An 18004-nucleotide genomic window follows, 5' to 3' on the forward strand; every position below is an offset into this window, starting at 1 on the left:
TCCACATGGATAAGGCAAAAATAATTGTTCTTGAACTGCTCTTGTTCAGGTTCCCTTTTCCTGCCCAGGAAAGAACCAGCAAATCTTTAATTACTTAAACAGAATAGCCAGCTATATGTTTAACACAGAAAATTTCTGTCTACAGTTTAACGCACGTTAAACCGTCAAGGGCAGATCTGCACGTGCCTTCCTGGTCCAGATCATGGAAGAAAATCTTTAGTAGTGAAAGAAAATGACCTAAACATCAAGCACCACAGGAAATCAAGCTAGGCTCAGTAACTTCTCCTTCCAGGCATGCCCAAGCATCATGCAAGTGGACGTGTGAATCTCAGGAACATGTGCAAGAGATAGAGCCTAACATCTAGTCTATGCAGAAGCTGCCAATTAGAATTATGTCGCTACTATTATATAAGCAGTGTTGTGTAGTGGTTAGAGTGTCAGATTAGGATCTGGGAGACTGAGGTTCAAAACCCCAAGCTGCCCAAGTTTGTTGGGCGACCTTGGGCAAGTCACACCCTCTCAGCCTAATCAACCCCACAAGGTTGTTGTAAGGATAAAATGGAGGAGGGGAAAATGATATAAGCCCCCTTGGGTTCCAACTGAGAAAGGGAGGGTTTAAATGAAGTATGAGTAGGGTTGTATATATTAATGACTCCAATGTACAACCGTGGAATACTGGTACAGATTTCAAAATCCTAGGAGCCTCAGCTTTTCTTGAAAAATTGGCAAACTACTAGGCTTCATAGATTTGCTTGGAAATGGTTGGGCAATGCCTACTCAAGTATCAGGAAAGTGAAACCAGATTCCAGAGGTCAGGGGATGGGGCTTCAGGGTTCTTAGCTCTGTGCTACCATTTGACTACCAAAATTATAATGAACAAGCAAACAAACATTTTTTTTAATTGCATTATTTTATTCGTCACAAAATTAGGCTGCAGTTTTAAGCACACTTAACTATAAAGGTAAGCCTACTGAATACAGTAGTAATTATTTCTCAGCATAGTACAAAAGATCCAGATGCATGGTTTTTCTTAATTCATCATTTTAGGGCAAAGAAAACAGAAGGAATTGTATTCAGGATCAGAGATCCCTTTTTGATGCCTCACAGAAAGCCTCACAGATTTCCTGCAATCATTCGATCTTCTGTAGCCAAAGCACAGGGGGATAGACCAAGAAACCTAAAAGACAGAGGAAGGTCTAAGCCAGGCCATGCCTGGAGGCCGGTTGCAGGTGTCCTTTTTGGTGGATGTGCACGTGTCAGGTTCTCATGCTTCTGGCTATGAGAGCTTTAATACAGCTAGGTGTATGGCGAATATTCATAAGGCAGACATTTTTTCCACTGAATCAACCCTGTGCTTACTACAGGAAGTCAGCCAGAAGATGGCAGAGCCCATACCAATCCCGTGCAGGACTACCACTGCCGGAATGCAAAACCAGGGAATACAGCACAGGCTGATGCTCTCTGCAGTTCTGGGCTGCAAAAATGAGAAGTGCTAGAACTGCTTCCCCAGCCCTAGCAGTTACAGCCACCTGGTTTTGCCCATAGACAAACAAGATTCAGGACACACGTCTCTTTCTTAGAAACGGCATTACTTGGGTAAAGATAAAGAAGCCAAGGGGGAGGACAGAGAACTGTGCCCTTTAAAGTCAGAGACAGGCATCTCTCAATCCTGCATGACAAGAGTGCCACCTGCTGGGTCAGAACAGATGCTGCTTGTTAAAACCTACCTACTTGGGCAGATTTACACTATAATACTATAAGCGTGAAGGAAATTTAACCCTATTCTGCCTCTTTTCCAGACTGCAGTCACCTCCATTTTGCAGTTACCATTATTCATGAGTATATATAAAAGTGGAACCTTATACATCTCATGGCTATTTAAAGATCTTTAGGAGTACCAACAAGTTTTGTCCCAGCCTGTCCAAACACTCCACATGGGGGAGCATAGTTAAAGATTTTTTTAATGAGCATTCCTCTGCAATTTAAGTCATGAATATGTTGCTTTTACATCCCTGATGGAAGGAGGTAAAGCAGTCTATGGTGTTGGGATGGTAAGGTGTTCAAAAATTCCACATGCTGCCAAATTTAAACAGCTGGTGACTCAGACTGCTGTCAGTGGGTGCAGAACCCAGATCTAACAGAAAATTTAACAAAGAGGATTGGTTGAAAAGAGGGTTGGGACTGAACTGGGAGTTCTAAACAAAAGCACAGACATTAGTAAAAAGTGTAAGAACTATAACTTCATCATACGAACTCTATGCCAAAGTAGTGTTCTTCTCTTTTCCTGTAGCCTGGATGTCCCAGACAACATGTCTGTGTATTGCTACCAAGTTGGTCTTGGTTGCCACCACCTCCTTCAGTCTCAAAAAGAAAAGTTTCCTCACAAGAACTAGCTGCACACTGGACTGCTCTAGCCGACATCCTGTCAGTGTTCCCTCCCAGAAGCCTTGTTCACTACTCTTCTGAAGGGGATACACCATAGCAAAGATCTCCCTCCGCCCCCGTCCTCCTCCACAAGAGACACTACAGTCTCCAAAAAAGCCCGTATCTCCAAACTAGGCCGCTGTTAATTTAAAATCCAGCTTAATTTGAGTGCCAGGCTCTCCTGCTTGCAAAACATATTCAGATCTGAGAGAACTGTATGCTGAGGACAGCATAGTATGGCTTATATACACAAACTAACTTAAAGTGAAGCCAGTAATCCAATATGTAAACAATATGGAATATAATAGCACCTAAACTCTCTTCACAGCACTGAAGGTTACAGTCCAATGTCAAATTAAGAAATGAAAAGCATTTAAATCAGTGAAAAATTCCAGAAGCTCTTTTAAAAAAAAAACTTCTTTTTGCTTACTACCACCCTTAAGTTTCTGGCCTATTCACTAAGAAAAACAAACAAACAAACAAAACTTTCTCCCTCATCACAAGCACCTTGCTTGCCAAGCACAAAAAATTATACTTGAATCCCACTCTCTCCATATCTCCAAGACCTACAGAACTGGTTCTGAAGTCTGGAAATGGGGAGGGGGCGCACGGCGACATGGGGAACAAAAAAATACAGCTTGTAGAGGAGATGACAGAGGATCTGGGATGGGATGGAACCTGTGTTGTCTTCAAGCATCCACCAGGGTCAGCCCATCATGCAAGGCACGTTTCCACATGTAATAAGTGGAGCGTGCCGTTAGGGGGAAGCGGGCCCGGAACTCTTTGTATGTTGGGAAGGTCTGTGATTCGAAGCGTTGCTGAAGAAATAACTTGGCCTGGGCTTTGAACTGAGCTGTGGCAATCACATCCATCACAAACATGCTGCTGTTGACATTTTCTGACACTGGATAACCTGGAACCCTGGTGTTGTTGGGCTTAGGCACCGGCTTGTCCAGATGCACTGGAGCCATCTCTCTTTGCTGTGTTGTCGGGAACTCAAGCTCTGTCTTCTTACCAGACTCTGAGATAACTTTTTGCAAGTGTTTGAAAACATTACTTGAGGAAGGGCGACACTTTTTGGTCTGGATGCCTCTCCTCCTCCAGAACCAATAGGCTGAGGAAGAGACACCTGGATAACGCAGACGGAACTTGCAGAACGGCATGTGCCATTGGCGGACACGCTTCTTGGCCAAGTCACGAAGCTGCTTCTGCCAGTTATACAGAGATGGCTTGATGTGCAAGAGAATTCGGGGTCCAGGACTGTGCCCATTCAACAACTTCCTGTTAGGCAGGTTTTCTGGCTTGCGTAGCAGATATGGGTTGCTGTTCACAAGGGGCTTCTGGCTGACAGGAAGAGGCTGAGAAAGTTTGAAGTTTGGGTTCCCCTTGATGGCCTTTCTCCTCCAGTTGTAATAAGTGGACCTGGAAATGCCAGGAAAGCTGCGCTTAAAGCTCCTGTAAGGCACAAGAGTGTTCATAGAAATGCATTTCTCCAAGTAAGACTTGGCTCCTTGCATAGAGATCCCATTTTGGCTGGAATTCAGGAGAGAGTTTTTGGAATCCAGGCCTCCCTCCAATTGTGCTGCCCCAGATATGCCTGTATGAGGCTTCACAGGTTTGTGTGAATGAGGTTCCTTTGAGGACCCAACTTCAGCAGGGGAAGAGGCCTCACCGTTGGTCATGCTTTGCAGCTCGTGCTTCCAGGCATAGTAAGTGGAGCGAGATATTTCTGGGAACATTTGTCGGAAGTGCTGAAGAGGGACAATGTTACCCTCTTGAAAGCAGGACTGCAGGAAGTGTTTGGCTGCAAACCTAGTAGCTGCTTTCTGCCTGTGCTCTCGGGACTGGCGCTTCCAGCGATAGAAGGTGCTTTTGGTAATGCTGTACCTCTCCCGCAGATTGGAGTAAGTCACCTGAGGATCGTTGTTCAGCAGCTCCAGGGTCTTCACTGGCTGCACCTGAGGCTCTGAAGGAGGGCTCGTTGGTTCCAGCTCTTCCAGACCTACAACAGCCACAAAGTATTGAGCTTTGAAAACCTGGGAGGAGACCTGCTGCCCTGACCACATAATATGGAGCATGGAGACCTGTGAGCCACACTTCCTGGGTCGAATCAATCGGTTGAAGTATGGCCGGATCTTCAAGTTGCTCATGGGGTAGATGGAATAGATATTGCACTGCAGTACCGACGCCAGGGCATACACATGCCACATGTTGGCATAGGTGCCAGGGAAGCAGGTGGCTTTGACGTCAGCATCAAAAATGGCCTCTAGGATGGCCAGAGGTAAGCTAGTCATCTCAGGGGATTCTTCTGTGCAAAGCGAGTAGCGAGCAGCCTGCAGCATCACCTTGGAGTCGATCATGCCATTTAGGTAGTACTGCTTGTGCAGCTGCATCTCCACTGCTGTGCGCACCTGCAGTTCCAGGCTTAGGCTTGTGTTCCCCCACAGCAGCACACTGGCAGCCTCAAACAAGTGGTTTCCCTCACCTTTGCAAACCAAAGGCAGCATGTTACTGGGAGCATCTTCTGGATAGAGGCTTTTTGCTACCTGATCAACTTCCAGCTCTTCCTGAAACTGCCTCCCACAGTAGCTAGGCAGGGAGAAAGAGGACAGTGTCCTCTCAGCCTCAAGGGCCGCACTGGTGAGTCCCTCCAGCCCAAAGCATTCCGTTGCCTCCTGCAGCTCCTGGAGCACAGACTGCACCAGCTGGTGTCGCTGGATCATCCTGGAACACAGAAGAGTTCAAACAATGAGATTTCACAGATTCAGCACAGGCCATGTCCACGCAGCCTAGCCCACAACTGGAGCAGTACAGTCAGACTGCTTTATTTCTATGTATTTATTTATTGTCCGCCTTTCTCACTGAGACTCAAGGCGGATTACACAGTGTGAGATTAATACAGTAAATATCAAGAACATTTTCCATAAACAATGCCATAGGGTAAACAGATACAAGTTCACAAAGACATAACATTAGCAGGAATCCAATACAACATTATGGTGAGGTCCATGGTTCCTAATTCATTAGCAGATCATCTGAGATCCCTTCCCTACAATACAGCCCTCTTAGCTGAGAAAAAGGCCTTTTTGAATAATTCAGTTTTGCATTGTTTGCAGAAAGCCAGGAGCATGGGGGCTCTCCTGACCTCCTCGGGCAGGCCATTCCACAGGGTAGGGGCCACCACAGGGAAAGCCCATGTACAGGCTGCTGTTGATTTCGCCACTCTGCAGAGTGGCCACAATAATATCCCACAAGCCACTCAATGAGCAGAGACTTTTCAAACTTGGTTGAAGAATTTCATAAAAACAAAAAAATTCATTGCATTTTGACAGCCTCATCCTATGCATATATATTTATCCTGAATTCTGCTGGACTTGCTCTCAAATAAGTATGCATAGCATTGTGTTCTAGTGGTTAAGTGGTTGGACTGTGAATCAGCACTCTGCTAGTTCGAATTCTACTACTGCTGTGAGCTTAGTAGGTGGCCTTGGGTAAGCCACTCCTCTCAGCTCCACTTCCCCAGCTGTATTGTAAGGATAATAACCACACCGTTGAGTGGGGCACTGTCTAGAAGAGTGATATATAAGCACAGTTATTATTAATAAAACCCTAGTACTTCTTAATTAGCCACAGAACTGCAACCTCAAGACTGCATCATGAGACAGGATAAAGCTTAATTTAAGTATTTCAATGGGCACATCATTTGTTATCTTGTTACTCATACCTGTTTGCGCCTATTACTTGAACATACTACACAACTCTAGTTGTTTGATAAAAACAGATTATCCAACCATTTTGCTATGACAGTATGAATTCTGAAATCGATAGTTCTAGTCTTTGTGAGGCAGCTCTAGATTTGTGAGACATACTGAAACGTACAAAACTGCACTGTAGCTAAAGGCAGATGGGTGATTTCTGACTATGGAAACGTACATTCTAAAGTTAGTTTCCCATATCTTTCAGGGTCCTAGATTTATGCTGCACTTGGCCCATGCACATGTGAATTTTCAAGTCTGATGCAATCCTAGAAAATATACTGAGAAGTGAGCTCAAGCCTACTTCAACCAGACCAAATCTTAAACCTTTCCCTAAATTTTCAGTATACAATATTAAAAAGAATGGAAGGGGAAGGGGTGAATCTCATAATCCTAATACAATAGGAATGATGGTCAATATTATATGGATTTATATGCAGTAAGTAACAGGCAGTAGATACTTTGACCATGAAGTTCAAAGAGGACACACCAAATGCAATTTAACTGTTCTTTGTAATCCATGAGTCAAAGGGTCATACAACACCCTTAACGGACCTCTTCTGGTGGAAAGGTAGGATTACATTACTGGCATCTAGAAACAGTTTTAACTGGAGACAGTACAAGACTAGACCACTGAAGGCACCACAAGACAAACAGATATATACCAGAAAACCCAGGGAAGAACTGCAGATGCTTATCTTTCTGGGCAAAGAGGCATTTTGCTAACAAGATGCTTAGTACTGTTCACAATGTTAAAGTAATGGAACCTGCTGTCACCTGCTTCTTTTCCCTTAACCCAACAGAAAATTTCCTAGAGGGGTCTTGCTTGGTTCTAACAATATTCTGCATCTGATGAAGGAAGTATTGACTCTTGAAAGCTTATAGCCTGCTACTGGACTCGAATCTTGCTCTTCTATTGCTGACCAACACAGCTACCCACCTGAAATAATTTTCTGCAGTAACAGTCATGGAAGGCCTGAAACCCAATAATGGAAAGAACAGCCTTGTTGCAGTTTTCTCTCAAGACTTCATATTCCTTGCCATCAGTAAAATGCCAGTTCAGGAATATAAGGCTAAAATCATCATTTTTTTTAATCCAGTGAAGGCTAGAAAGAAAGAACACTACTGCACTTCTATGCAGATACAGTAAAAGGGGCATATGTTGAATCTGGGTTTTATTTTGTTTACCTTATTCTAATACTTTAAAATGGCTCTGGTTTTTGGATGTCACTAAGAACCATCTCATACAGAAAATCAGGGAAGGCAGATGTGAGAAAGCACTTTGTTATTAATGAAACTCAAGCAAAAGCAAACACATTCTTCTCCAGGGACAGAACAAAGCACTGTAGGGTAGGGACACAGAAGTACAAACTACCTCACATCCAACAATCATTAAATAGATATAAATTTGGCTACAGCTAGGGCAGTGGTGCAGCAGGAGCAAAATGAGGGGAAGAGCAGCATTGCTGCAATGTCACTGCCAGTTATGTAATTGGAAATGATATCATGGCATTGTGACAGTCCTCTAAGAGTTCTTTAAATATCCATGTTTTTTACCACAGACATTTGGAATATTCATAGAGCATCACTGCGATGCCATGGCATCACTTCCAGGTACATTAACTGGAAGTGACGTTGTGTCAGGTCTGTTACACACAGTTCTTCCATATTGCTTGCCTAATGTAATTTTCCAGTACTGTTTATGTTCACAGGAGCAGCTTGGTTCCCGAGACAGCCTTATCTGAGATGGCTGACCACAGCGACCTTGAGACAACTCCTTTTGTTTTCCCACCTTCTGTACTAAGTGGGTAGACACCGAGGGTGGGGGCTGGCCTACAGGGTTTGATATACTGTAGCAAGCATTTAACACGTCATTCTCAACAAGAGATCTGTGTACAGCCAAAGCTTATTCTAGCCTTTGGATTAACTATGGACACTTGTACTCTCTGAGCATATATCTTCTCTCAATAAACAACCTTTGACTCAAGAGACTGTGGATTTCTTGCTGCAAGGGGTGGGAGATGAAATCAGAGTATACTGCTATCCACAGACTGACACATTGAATGCTGCAACATCACAGTGCCCCACCCCCAAGTTCCCAGCAGACAGCTGGCAAACCTGGCTGCAGCTCTAGTTGGCAAGAGGCACTGTCATAGGATGCCTTGTACAACTCATACCTCTAAGCCTCCTCCTTTCATGGCATCCGTGGTTTCTAGCCTTTAATTTCTAGCCTCCATAGTCTCGTTGCCAGTGCCATCCAGCCTGCTTATTCAAAATGTCTTCCTTCCTGCCCTGCTATTCATTTTCCTTTAAAAGCTGATAATTTTTCCAATCCATATTCTCTTGCAATTCTTTTACAGGCTTTTATGCCATAACATAGTGGTTTAAAATAAACAAGGAAGGTGCAAGCACAAAAGTAGGCACAAGCAATGAATCAGTTACAAAGTATCAAATGTGTTCTATTGGAGTATTGGAATAGAACACATTTGATACTTTGTAACTGATTCATTGTTCATGCCTCCTTTTGTGCTTGCACCTTCCTTGTTTATTGTTGATTAGTAGGTTCCTCTCTTTGCTAAGCTATAACATAGTGGTTTGGCTGTGAATCAGCACTCTGCTGGTTCAAATCCCACTACTGCCATGAGCTCAGTAGGCAGCCTTAGGTAAGCCACTCCTCTCAGTTCCCCAGCTGTATTGTGGGGATAATAATAACACTGATTTTTTTCATTGATCTGACTGGGACACTAATCTGTCTAGAAGAGCAGTATATAAACACAGTTATTATTATTTTCCCCACATGCTTATCAAACATGTTCTGATTTTATTTGTATGCAATGTACTATTTGCAGGCATTTGGTGCAGCAGCAACTAAACTAGGCCTCAGATCTCAGTTCAGTTCCTAGCAACTAAACAGCCAAATTCCTGAAAAACTGCCAAGGAATTTAGAAAAGCAAAACTTACCCCTTTTAGTAGACAACCTGAGTACTAACCAATAAATTCTTCCCTCAAAGCTGACTATTTATAGTCTGTCAAAGCTTTTGTTCATATATTGCTCTATTTCACTCTTCACTTCCAGCTCTCTCTAACAGGGTATTCTTTAAGATTACCCAAGAAAGAAAATACAGAAGAACAAGAAGTTTGCTATTTTCCTTTGCTGAAAATAATGGAAACAGAATAAGGCTCTGGGAAGGCACAAAAACCTTTTCTTTGTTTATGTTTAACCACAGCAGAGCTTGGAGAGGCTTATGGTCCATATTCAGACAATGGCAAATACAGGTTCTCAAACATCCTCTGGATGGTAAGTATTATAATAATCCTTCAGCAGAGACTGTTTCCCAGGACAAAAAATCTTGTCGTGTGGAGATAAACCTTAAGATTTAGGACAAAGCACAGGGAAGCCTAGAACCTATTCATAATTCAGGCCACAATTCTGAATACCATGTTATTTTGTGGGTAACATCAATTCAAAATCATAGCTGCCCTAACATTAGGTAAAACCATGTATTGTTCTATTCACTCTTGGATATCTGTCAGTATCTACTAGACATTTCTTTCCAGTAGGAATTGAAATTTCTCTGCTGGTATACCTGTAGGAAGTTTACAGCTTTTTAAAAGGAGTTTAATTTTGAATATATCCAAAACAGACCTTTGCTGTGAATCCTGCTTTACCTGCCAATTAATCTCTCTGCTGCATTCCCTTTCCCTATGGAAATGGCATCCTATGGCCAGGCCCACCAATACAAGAGAGTAGACTAAGCTGCCTCCCACTAGTATTCATGGAATAGTGGTTAGAGAGTTGCACTAAGGTCTGGGAGAACCAGGTTTGAATCCCCATTCTGTCATGGAATCTTATCTAGCCTACCTTCCAGGGTTGTTGTGAGGACAAAAGGCAAATATGTAAGCTACCATGAGTGCCCATTGGGGAGAATGGTGGGGTATAAATGGAGTTAATAAAAAAAATATTTCAGGGTCCCAACATCTGAGGTACATTGTTGGTGGATCAGGGTAGTCCTGCTAATCTATTACAGCAAAGATACAAAAGCTGTCTGGCATCTTTAAGACTTGATTTACTCATCAGATGCATGGAACATATCAAATATAACATTAATAAATTAACTCGATTTGATGCCTATTCTATTTTAACTCATCTACAGAAATACAAACCACAACCTTCTCAGTTCATACATCTGAAGTTCAGTGTTTTTGACAGTAGCCATGTTAGTTTGCAGTAGAAAAGTTAAACAGGAGTAGAGTAGCCTTAAAGTCTAACAAGATTTATTCCAGCATCAAATTTTGAGAGCTGGAGTTCTCTTCCTTAGATGACACTCAAAAGCTGATGCAGGAATCAATTGTGTTTGTCTACAAGTTGCTACAAGGCTGCAGTTTAATTTCACAATAGGACAGTTATCTTTAGAGGACTCTGGTTTTTTTAAACAATACTAATGCACTTTTTCACATACACTCCTTTTCTGGGTTTACTCAGAATCCAACTTAATTCAACAGGACTCACTACCAAGTAAGGGTGTATTAGACAACAACTTATTAAATGGGCACAAAAATTCACACCACAGGAAACCAGCAACTTTTAAGATGCCGTTAAGTTTTAGCATTACTTCTTAAACATTAGCATGGCAACTCACTCGAAGTCCACTGCTGCCATGAACTCAGTAAGTAGCCTTGAGTAAGTCATTCCTCTCAGCCCAGCTCCCCAGCTTTATTGTGGGGATAATAACACTGGCTTTGTTCACCCCTCTGAGTGGGGCACTAATCTGTCTAGAAGAGCAGTGTATAAGCACAGTTGTTATTATTATTATTTTCCCAATCATTTAACTAACTGCAATAAAAATGCTGAAGTTTAGGTAAGAGGCCATTCAAATTAAATGTACAAACTAAATATTAAAGAGGAGTGGACACCTTGGATTACAAAGATATCCTAACCCACCCACCCCTGAAACCCTGAAGATACAGCAACCTAAAACTAGAATCCACACGGAAAACAAACAAAAACTGGGCTTAGACACACCCAGTTCATCATCAACAGCACAAAAGACAGACTGCAACCAGTAGTCTTCCTATCTCATTCCAACTACAAGGCCAGCCTCCATGCGCGCTCTTGAACGAAGGCCTAGCTTATGCTCCCTCTAGCGGCAACTCTCTTGCCTTACAGCAACAAGACAACGCCAGGACAATCTTAAAACGATGGGGTGGGAGAAACCGAAGTAAACTTGGGAATGAGCTTGGGGGACGTTTGTTCCCCTGTTAACTCTAAATAAATACAGGGTTGCTCGATAGTTTCAGGTAGAAGGCCTCAGGGAAGAAAGGGCGGCAGAGCGCTCGACCTTTTAAAGAAGAAGAGAGTTTTGTAGACTTAACCGTTGCCGAGTCAAAGTTGCTGAGGAGAAGACAATGCCCAGAGACATCCCGCTCGACTACTGAGCGTTGTGTAGGAGGTTCCCACAGGAGGGAAGCCAGAAGCCCTACGGAATTCATTTAGGAAAGTCTCTTGAAACAAAGACTGCCCACGGAGACAGAAGTTCAAATGGAGACTTGGACCAGAGAGCCAAAGGAAAAGGCGAATTTGGGGTGGGGAGTCTGCAGTAACGACCGCACGTAGGTGCTTCCCTTGTAGCCCCTGCGTGTGCTTAGGCAAGCTCCAGTACCATCCTACGCAGAGATACTCCAACCTCCGCCCATGAAGTTTAGACTGGAGTAACTGTGCAGAGCAGCTGCGCAGTAAATTACTCCGCCTGGTTCCAGTTACAGCCCCTCTTGGGTTTGCGTTTGCGCTGGCCTACACGTGCATTCTCTGGAAGTTAAGCTCAGCTTTTGGAATCCTAATAATCTTAAACGAACGGTAGGTTTAGGAGGATCTCTCAAACTCACCTTACAAACTGGTGTTCACCCCAGCCAGGCCTAAGGCTCTCTGCAAGGAAGTTGACTGGACATTTAAATCCTTGAAGCAGGAAGCGCCAGGGAGCTCCCTTTCTCAGCTGTGTCCCACATCCAGACTGGAACTGGTTTCAGATCTGGAGTGAACCAACTGGAGTGACTTGACTTGTGTGTGTGAAAGGGTCTGGGCTCCTCCCACTCCCCTCACCAGGAAATAGTCCATCCCCAAGTGAGCTTGTATTCAGGATGAAAGGAGTGCAGATGCAGGGGTCACTTCCAAAGCTAAAGCGATCATGATGACTATTGTCCGGCGGCAGGACTTCTTAAAGAGACAAGCATCTTCACTACTAAGTATCACACTTTCCAGAACCTGAGCAGGAAAAGCGCACACACAATTCGGTAAGCAGGAAGTTGGAGAAGAAAGCCAAGCCACAAGGGGAGAAAAAACCTTGGGTAGAAAAGGTGCCTGTAGATGGGAATGGCAAAGGGGGATATTAACTTGGATACACTAGTGATGGTTGTATCCTTATGTACCTAGACCAACACAGAGAAACATCCAACTGTGTTTATTTTCCTTTGTTCTTCATGTTGCTGCTTGAGCTCAGGACAATAAACTGATACCTACAATGCGGTGGAAGTTAGAATATTAGAACTTCCTAACTGGGGTGGAAAAATGGACAAACGATGCTGGAGTTTTTGTGCTGGGTATGAAATATGCACAAAGATCTCACCAGGCAAATTTCTTTCTAATCTACAAAACTAAACAAATGTCAACAAAGACCTTTTTGCTCTACTTTCAGTTAAAATGTAAGCACAACAATTCACCTATTGAAAATATTTCTAGACCTTGTCAACCAAAGTTGATAATATAAGTACAAACATTCAATACACTTTCAAAATGAACCTATCCCAAGAAACAGCAATAAATGTTAAAATATTAAAAGCAGTGTTAACAATGGGATTTGAAAGCCAGCAAAAATACCAGCTATCAGATATAAAAACAATCTATAAAAGATTGATTATCACTAAAAATGGGGAGAAAGAAAATCTCTACTTTGCCTTCAAAGCTTGTTGCATGCTTGGGCCAATCACACTCTCTTTCTTAACCTAACCTACCTCACAGGGCTGTTGTTAGGATAAAATGGGGAAAGGGAAAACAATATTGTAAGCTGCTTTGGGTCCTCATTGGGGAGGGGGGAAAGAGTGTATAAATATAATCTGCCTTGAGTCTCAGTTAGAAAGGCGGACTATAAATAATGCAAAGAAATAACACCCTAACATTCAAAAGAATGATTGCTAGGCAAATTGCTGCAGGAACTGAGTTCTGTTGGCAAGGCACCAGGAGAAAGTAGACTTGACCTAAATAAAATAATAACTTAGCCTTTTCCATCTTCTTTTTGCTGGGCTCTTGCTCAAAAAGTGTGGCCCAAAGGACAACTTCCTTGAATAATCTTACAAAGCAGTTTACAGAGACAAGCTATAGGAGTGTACTATCTCTACATGATAGATAGTGTATTACAATGCATAAAACATTGGATTTGGATTCGGGTTCAAAACCATACTCAGCCACGATCACCTTGATCAAGTCTACCTAAATTCTGGATAGGTAAACCATTAATGACCAATTCTGTTGTCAGAGTGGAACTGTAAAATGAATGAAACTTGATGTCTTTTGAAATTGAAAGTACAGTATTTTAAAATCCATGGAAACATAGCATTCTAGGTAAAGACCAAGGATTTGGATGGACCAGTCAACCAAGTCTGTTAAGAAAGCATATTTGTGTGTGATTTTTATTAATAATAAACATATTCGTGGGACAGTGCCAATAGGGGGCCCCACAGTAGGACCCCAGAGTGTTGGGCAGTTTTTAAATGAAGCTACAAGCAAAAATGCTGGTGAGTCAACTTCACTAATAATTAACATAGGCAAAAAGACTCAAAGAGAAACTCTGAACCATTCTGTCTGCAATCCAGTGTGCACTTTCTGGGGAGTAAGCCCCATGGAACAAGGAAGAACTTTCTTCTGAGTAGATTGCATAAGATTACGCTGTTATGCAAATGATGAGATACATAAAGATCTCAATAAAGAAGTAGTTACCATTTGTTTATTACTTGTGTTGAGCATTCTCTTACAGGGTTTATTGTGAGGAATATGTGGAAGCATTATAATATGGGTATCAACTTTTTCATGTTTTTTGTTTGGACTTGTGGTATTTTACAACCAAATCTTGGTGTACTATCCTCCACCTGGGCTTGATTTCCTGTTCTCATTTCATATGGGGTGCTCTGACTTTCAGAAACCCAACAACTTGAATTAAAATAAAATATATCATGTGAGCACATTCCCTGTTTTATTTGGCTTAATTTCTTACATTTGTGATAGTTTAGGGACCTTAACAGGACATCAAAGTCCACTTAACCACAGGAAATTTGACTAAGAACAACTGTGGCACTAATGAATTTTATCAACTATCACTCACAGACTTTCAAGCAAATCTTTGGAGTCATAAGAACTAGAAACTTGCGTTTAAAAAAAAACAACTCAGATTTTCCACAATGCCAGTTTCTGCTTTGATATCAGATACCTGTTGTTGTTTTGTTTGCACATGTGCAGAACTGATTTTTCAAATTATGATTCACTTGCTAGCTTTAACACCCCTTTGTAAATTGTAAATAGGGATTTATCTCATGAAAAAATAAAAATAACTATGCAGCTTTGAAACTACAAACAAACCTGCTAATTGTGGCAGATGTATGAGGTAAATTTTGATGTAATATCAATTTAAAAATTAAAAATTCTAAATAAATAATTATATACACACGTTTATGGATGCTGTCCCCAGAGAACAACTGCAAGAACAGAAATTGGGAATGGTCTGTCTGGCAAATATTGAGTACATTCAGAGTGCAATCCTAGACTGAAATACATCCTGAAGTCCACTGAAGACAATAGTCTTCACTCTGTTTAGGACTGCACTGTTTATATTCCATTATAAAAGAAATAGGTGGGGATCTCTTCTTTTTATCTGGGAGGGTGTGGTGAGCTGGCAGAGATTCTCTGCAGGGTTTGGAAAGGGACTTGGCCCAGAGATCTCAACATTCCATTTCAAAACATTTTGAGATTGCAAGCCCAGATAGATGGTTTGTGGCTGTCCGTCTGTGGAATGTGATACCTGACAAAGCCAGGGGTGTGGACTCATTTCAAAATAGCAAATGGTTGATTCCTTCCATTGTAGCCCACCAAGTTCAAATCAGGAAAGTCTCAAAACAACACTGACCTGGTCTGTGTTATGTGGAAGGTTTTCTCTTTTTTACTTACATGAACACAATTTGTAGTAGTTATGATGAAGTTCAGATAAGGATTAGGCATAGGCATTTCCAACAGTAATTTGCTCACATCAGATTAGTACTCTGAATAGAGGTAAAAGCTACCACTATCATTAATCTGACATTAAGAAAACTACACCCTTCTACACAGTTACATGTGAGTAAGGCCACTGAACAGCTAAGTAAATATGCACAGGCTCAAACTGTAAACCGAATTAGCGCTTTCACCTTAAATAGCATACCTTTACTCTGAGCAATTAAATCAGAGTCATTGATTTACTCCAGCATGAAGCACAGAGGTCAAAAGCTTGTTTGGAGACTAGTAGATTACAGGCTGGGAAATGGCCCAGCAAGACAGAAGGTTGTACGAGATAAACTATAGACAGGCTGCCCTTGTTTGTCAGCACATCACTAGGCCGACTGCGGAGGGCTGCTTCGTATTTTTAGACCTCCACGGATGTCATTGGGTCTTTTTAAAAAAGAAGCTGCTGAGGGACATTATGGATCAGGGACATAGTAATAGAGAAGGAGGGGCTTAACTCTTTGCCTCTATGCCATTTTCCTGATCAAAAATGCACTGCCACCACCCCCAGCTAAGCCCTGTTATAAAATAAAATAGGCCCCTGTACCTGATTTTCCACCCCTCAAATGGAGCTAAAAGTAGCTAGAAATAAAATTGTGCAAAATATGTGGTGGATCCTTTCAGAGTGCTCAACATCTTGCAGCATTCAGTGCACTGAATGTACAATGGGGTACCAAAGAGGAAGGATATTTTTAATGTTCTTTTTCTTCTCTCCTGTTTTTATATATATGAAAGGAGAGATTAAAAGGGGGGAGGGGGACTTACTGAATACTGAGTTTGTGCAGCACATTAATTTTTGGGATATCATGACTGTGAATGACAACGTGTCACAAGGACACAGGATTCAAGAAAGGCAAAGAAGCTTCTGTGAAGAGCTGAGAAATTGTATTAGGTTCTAGCACATTGCTACCCAAGGAGATATTAAAGGCTGAAATTATGACAGAAAGCAAAGGAAAGTCAGATTTCTGGGCAATATATATCCTTTTAAAAAAGAAGTGATATTTATTAGGCATGAACAAAGAATGACTTATGGAGTGTATCAGAAAAAAAGAAAACAGTGACTGCATTTCAGAAAACCTTTCCTGACAATAAGACAGCTTGAGTTGCGGAATCAATTTTCCCTAGGGAAATAGAGAAGGAAAAAGAACTTGACTGCATTGGAAAGTAGGTTGTACAAAGTACTAAAAAAAGTGGCAGTTTTGCAGCTTCCAAAATACCTTTGTGTTTCCATGGGCAAATTTAAAAAGTAAATGTTTAGCTCACATATTGCAGAGAACTGTTTTAAAATGGGGTGATAAATATTGTTAATAATAATATTGATTCTTTTTGCAAGAATGTTCATTTTATAAATCTATATATCAAAATTTTCCTAAAGCCATCTCCATAATGCAAGCTTGGGATAGATATCTTATGAACTAAATATCAGTACAACCATATGAAAAGTTAGTAATACAGTCCTAAACAAAGTTATATTCTTCTAAACCTATTGATTTTAATGGATTTAAAAGGGTGCAAGTTTTCTTAGGATTTCACTGTGAGACAGTCAGTTATAATGCAGTTATAATGCAGTCCAGTATAAAGCAGTTACACCCATCCAAGTCATTGAATTCAGTGGACTTAGAAAAATGTAACTCTATTTAGGACTGCACTGTTAAGTTCAGTTGTTCTTTTGTGTTTTGTCATATAAATAAATTTATCTAGATTGAACTCAATGGGATTTTCTTCCAAGTTTTTTTTTTCATTTTATCCTTACAACTATAAGTGAGATAGGTTAGGCTGAGAGTATGTGACTGGATCAAAGTCCAGCATGCTTCCATGGAAGGGGGGTGGGTCTCCCAGATCCTAATCTGACACACTAACTGTTGTAGCACACTGGTATGGGATTGCTCTGTTAACCCTGTCATGTGCGACTTTGTAACTTTCAGACTGAACTGTTATAATGTGCTCTACTTTGGTGCTGTCCTTGAAGACTGACCAAATGACTTGAGGGCATGACTGCCTGAACTTCTCTGTTTAGGGGGGAGACACCTATCTAGAAACATGACGATTGGTTTCCCATATATTTCCAGGCCCAATTCTGAGTGCTGATTTTGACTTAAGTCGTAAATAGTCTGGTTCTGATGGAATTCAGCAAGCATCTTGTTCCCTATGAAACCTCCTGCCAATGAGGCTTTAGTCCAGGTACCATGATTTATAACATCCATTAGAAATGGGGCCTTTTCCAAAGCTGCCCCAGTAAGATGAGATGTTCTCTTCAGGTCTATTTGCCATTCAATTTTATCATTTGCTTCTTCTAAGAAACTGGCAAAGAAATTCTTGTTTTGCACAGGGATATGAATCAGTACAGAGTACAGTAAGAAAATGGCCAGAGTAATACCTCCTATCTTCTACCTTGACACCCAAATACCATTACTAGTAAGAAATGTAAGGTACTTTCACCCCTGGTTCTAACAGGCTGTTTGTCAGATGCTGAGATGAGGCTATTCAGACAGAGTAGAGAATCCCAAGTCAGGCCAGAGGTCAGGTG

At 41.6% G+C, this 18004-nt stretch overlaps 1 protein-coding gene across 1 annotated transcript; it reads right to left on the reverse strand.

The window, feature by feature from the left end:
- Nucleotides 1-3113: 3113 nt before the first annotated feature.
- On the reverse strand, nt 3114-12291 carry VRTN (vertebrae development associated). The gene is made up of 4 exons (XM_054972771.1): nt 12100-12291; nt 11548-11608; nt 10350-10352; nt 3114-5148 (listed from the first exon to the last, which is right to left on the reverse strand). The coding sequence occupies exon 4, from the start codon at nt 5145-5147 to the stop codon at nt 3114-3116; it is 2034 nt and encodes a 677-aa protein (XP_054828746.1). The 5' UTR covers nt 5148; nt 10350-10352; nt 11548-11608; nt 12100-12291.
- Between the last annotated feature and the right edge of the window lie 5713 nt (nt 12292-18004).

The sequence above is a fragment of the Eublepharis macularius genome, chromosome 2 (genome assembly GCF_028583425.1).
Source record: "Eublepharis macularius isolate TG4126 chromosome 2, MPM_Emac_v1.0, whole genome shotgun sequence".
Lineage (NCBI taxonomy): Eukaryota > Metazoa > Chordata > Lepidosauria > Squamata > Eublepharidae > Eublepharis > Eublepharis macularius.

Bases quoted from the DNA above. Each gene is read 5' to 3' on its own strand.
- VRTN (XM_054972771.1), bottom strand. From the start codon at position 5,147: ATGATCCAGCGACACCAGCTGGTGCAGTCTGTGCTCCAGGAGCTGCAG.